This window comes from Lolium perenne, chromosome 1 (assembly GCF_019359855.2).
Source record: "Lolium perenne isolate Kyuss_39 chromosome 1, Kyuss_2.0, whole genome shotgun sequence".
NCBI lineage: Eukaryota > Viridiplantae > Streptophyta > Magnoliopsida > Poales > Poaceae > Lolium > Lolium perenne.
The window spans coordinates 152,739,335-152,743,442 of record NC_067244.2 but is presented as its reverse complement, the minus strand read 5'-3'; the positions used below and the strand labels follow the sequence as shown (position 1 = coordinate 152,743,442).

The following is a 4,108-nucleotide window of genomic DNA, read 5'->3' as shown; positions in this document are numbered from 1 at the left end:
CTAAACAAAACGGTATTGTGGCGTCACGTGTATTATTGGATTTGGTGGGAGGGTAAACAATCCTCTCTTTATTATTAGGTATAGATATAGATTTACTTTAACATTGTGTACTGTGCGCCAGCCCGTGTTACTTGCTCCCTATTCCACGGGCTTTCTTGGGCTAACGGTCCTTTTTTTTTTCTTCTTCTTGGTGGAAACTACTCATTCGCTGTGTCGCGCCATGGCATGCGAGCCGCCGCCGCTGCCGAAGAAGCCGAGATCCCGACCAGCCGCTCCGACCACCATATCCGCCCTCGGCGACGACCTCCTGCGCGAGATATTCCTCCGCCTCCCCTCACTACCTACTCTCGTCCGCGCGGCCCTCACCTGCCACTCCTCCCTCCGCGCCGTCCGCTCATCCCCCGCCTTCCGCCGCCGCTTCCGCGAGTTCCATTCGCCCCCACTCCTCGGCATATTCCTCCACATCTTCGAGTCCGACACCCCTGCTTTTCGCCCGCTTCGCCCGCGCTCCGATCCGGGCCTCACCGCGGCCATCTGCGGCTCTAATTTCTTCCTCACCCGCCTTCCAGGCGGCGACAATGGCTCCGCCCCCGCGTGGTTAATCAGCGACTGCCACGATGGGTACGTCCTTCTCCTTAGCTGTAGCAGCGATCACATAGCCGTCTACAACCCCCTCACACGTGCCTTGCATCTCTTCCCCAAGCCGCCCGAGGAGATCTGCCAAGACATGCGCGTTGAGTACCATGTCCTCTCCCCCGAAGAAGACCAACGTCCGTTCCGCGTTATCTGCGTCTGTCACGAAGACTACGGAGCGCAAGCCGCTGTCCTCTCGTCAGAAACCAGAGAGTGGCAGATTTTACCATGGGTGGACGCTACAAGTATGCTGCAGCCTGCGTTGCAGCCTGGCTATAACGAGAAGTATAGCCCTGACGATGGAAAGCTGGTAAATGGCTCCATCTATTGGATAGCAGAGAGTCTAGCCACCGCGCGCGTGCTCAACATTGCTACATTGCACTTCTCTCGGATCGATCTGCCTCATGTAGAAGGGCAAGAAGCACTTACCGCCGGCAAGGCCAGCAGGGACGGGAAGCTCTGTATCGTGTGCACCATTAAACTCACGCTGGTTGTTTGGCTCTGGGGAACCGATGGTGATGGTTTGGAGAGATGGATGCTGGACAAGAGATATCCGCTGGAGCAGGCGATTGATGAGCTCAGGCACCGTTTCACGGGTGATGATGTTATTCTGAAGGTTATGGCGGTTGAAAATGGATTTGTCTACTTGTCTGCTTACTGTCAGGTGGATCCCAAGTTACCTGGCTGGTTCCTATCCTTCTGCCTTGACACGGAAGATCTTAATTGGCTATGTCCCATCCTTCACGCTGACGATATGTATCCCTACATCATGGCGTGGCCTCCTTCTTTGGTACTCAACGAGGTGAGCCCTCGACTCGAAGGTTGTTCACCGGTAGTCTTTTGCAGATATATACAAATTTCCCTATTTTTATTGTCGCATTATATCTGATAAAAATCTTACATGATAGTAGTATTTGTGGAAACTAGAAATAAAATTGAGCTTCCTTCCATGTGTTGAAGAAAGTACGTGTTTAGTGGGAATCGGCTCAAGTGGGAATTTACTTGTTTCTCGTGTAGCTTCAGCAAATACCATTGATTACCTCTCTCTCCTATGCAGAAAATGGATTCTAGTACAGATGTTAAGCTGCACATTTACCCTGACAACATATCTGTATTCTCCACACGGTGTCAGTAAAATAGACCGTGTACAAGATTAGTTGACAACTGATGATTATTTTTCTCTAGAAAACATAAAAGCTCGACGCACTTATGTACAATTTACGGGGATGAAATTAAATTAATTAGCTAGATTCTGTTTTCCATCTTATGTGCAATTGGGCTGCTGGGGGATCTTTAGATGGATAAGTACATTGTAACATGTTGCCAAGTTGGCACAGAATCTCTAGAGCTCATTCAGATTTTGACTTGCGATAATGAGCAGGCAGGATGGGAAACTGAGAACTAATGCTCTTATATGGATTGCCCAAAAGAAAGCTAAATTCCATGTTAATATACTCCCTCCGTTTCATAATTCTTGTCATGATTGTAGTTCAAATTTGATCTAGAATACTAAAACCACGGCAAGAATTATGGAATGGAGGGAGTACTTTTTTTTTGCAACACCAGTTGAACTAAAACCACGACAAGAATTATGTAACGAGGAACTAGTTTTGTTTTGTTTGCAACACCAGCATATCTAGGTTGGCTGATTGCATCAGTATCTTTTTTGCAGCCCACCAGCTCGAGTTAAAGTCTGAGTGAGCTACCAGAAACTACTGAAGTGATATCTGTTCAATGTGCTCCATCATTCATATGCCTTCCGAGGAGTGCCGAGCAGTAGAAGAAACTTCTTTTCAAGTTCTTTCAGGCTGCAGAGTTTGATAAAACTACTGAAGTGATATATTCTCTTGGGGCTTTAATCATTGATATGCCTCCAGAGGCGCATGTGAAGAAAGTATGTTCGAGTTCTTTCATGCTACGGAGTTTGATTGGGGCAGACTGGGTTGATTCGTAGCGATGATATAAATTATTTTTTAGAAATTTTAATATATCTTGAAAACTTCCACATATCTGTAACGAAGTAATGAATGATCGCAAGCACTGGGGTTGACACAATTGCTCAGTTTTCCGGTTGGAGAAGTAGAAATATGTTGTGTTTGGAGGTCATGCAGAAAAGAGAGATTTAAGTCTTGATGAATGTTATGTGAAACCGGAAGTGGAAGCACCAGACATATTTGTTTCTTCTAGAGCCAACCTCTTTTCTTGTTTGTGACATGATTCATTAGTTTCTCAACTTTGTACAAATCACATGATTACTAAACAACGAAGGTAGCTGAAAGTATCTACAGTATGAAATTGTAATTTACATTGTAATATTTAACCAACAATCTGGAGCAGTTTCAGATTTGGGTGCTGTGCACGGTGAGTACTAATGCTCCTATATGAGCATTCCAGCAGAAAGCTAGATCCCATGCTATAATCCCCTTTCTCCTAAATAGTAGATTAAGATCCAGCTTATCCACGTTTTCTGATTGCATCATTATCTGTTTTGCAGCAACCAATACAATAAAATTCCCAATACTATGTGCTCAGTGAACTATATCATAGGCCTCCTGGTCCCTGAAGGAGAATCATGTGTTCCATTTAATTCAAGTTGCAAAAGTTCTTGCAGTCTATGGAGATATAATACTACGACCAGAGGTACAAATTTGCAAGTTGGTGCAGCGTTTTGTATAGTTTATCCACAGGAAGAATCTCTTACTGATCCTTTTTTTTCTTCGAAATGGGAGCATCACCCCGTGAGGTGGCAAGCAAACATTTAATTGAGGCAGAACCTCCATACTTGCATCTATTGACATACTCTATCGTCATCCCAAATGTTTTATAGCTTTCTAATAAGAAGTTTGAGAATCATTGCTGAATTTTCCCTAAAGGCCCGTCATCTTGGAAGTTCATGTAAAACAACATGAATTATCTTTGTTTTGAGGAAGGGGGAACTTGTTGACGAAATTACACGTAAATACCCTTACTTTCTTATTTTGCATATGTTGCATATTTTGCTAGACGTATGATTCCATTGGTTCAATTGAATTTAATCCAGGCTTTCAAAGTGTAAGTTTTTAAGAGAAATTCTAATAGATACCGTCAAACTCGCCCCTTGAAAATGTGGATAAGGGCGGGTTTCCGCCGAACAAATCCTGCATAAAACCTCGTGTGAATCTGTAAATCAGGATTTTTGAAATTCTGAGCAAATATGATAATGGCTAGCTAGACAATAGATGTAACAGTCTATAGTTTTTACATGTTGCGCTATGATGAACCACCGTCTTCGTCTTCACACCCCGAGCTCGCGCCAGTGGCAGCATAGACGGTTCACACTTTTGAATGACGCGGCTGCCTTGTCTCTTCGGCTTCACGGGCTGCCCCAGATGCAGGAGCCACTTGGTCTACCGGTGACATGCGAGGTTCTATCGCTGCACGAGGAGGCACAAAAATGATGACGAAACTCTTTGGCGCCACAAGAGCGTCTACGGCG

General features: G+C 44.9%; 1 protein-coding gene across 1 annotated transcript; it reads left to right on the top strand.

The window, feature by feature from the left end:
* The first annotated feature begins 205 nt into the window (after window positions 1-205).
* LOC139832786 (uncharacterized) lies at window positions 206-2,763 on the top strand. Its single transcript, XM_071822646.1, has 2 exons — window positions 206-1,435; window positions 2,306-2,763. Exons 1-2 carry the CDS (start codon window positions 221-223, stop codon window positions 2,321-2,323), a joined length of 1,233 nt encoding a protein of 410 aa, XP_071678747.1. The 5' UTR covers window positions 206-220; the 3' UTR covers window positions 2,324-2,763.
* Window positions 2,764-4,108: the final 1,345 nt, after the last annotated feature.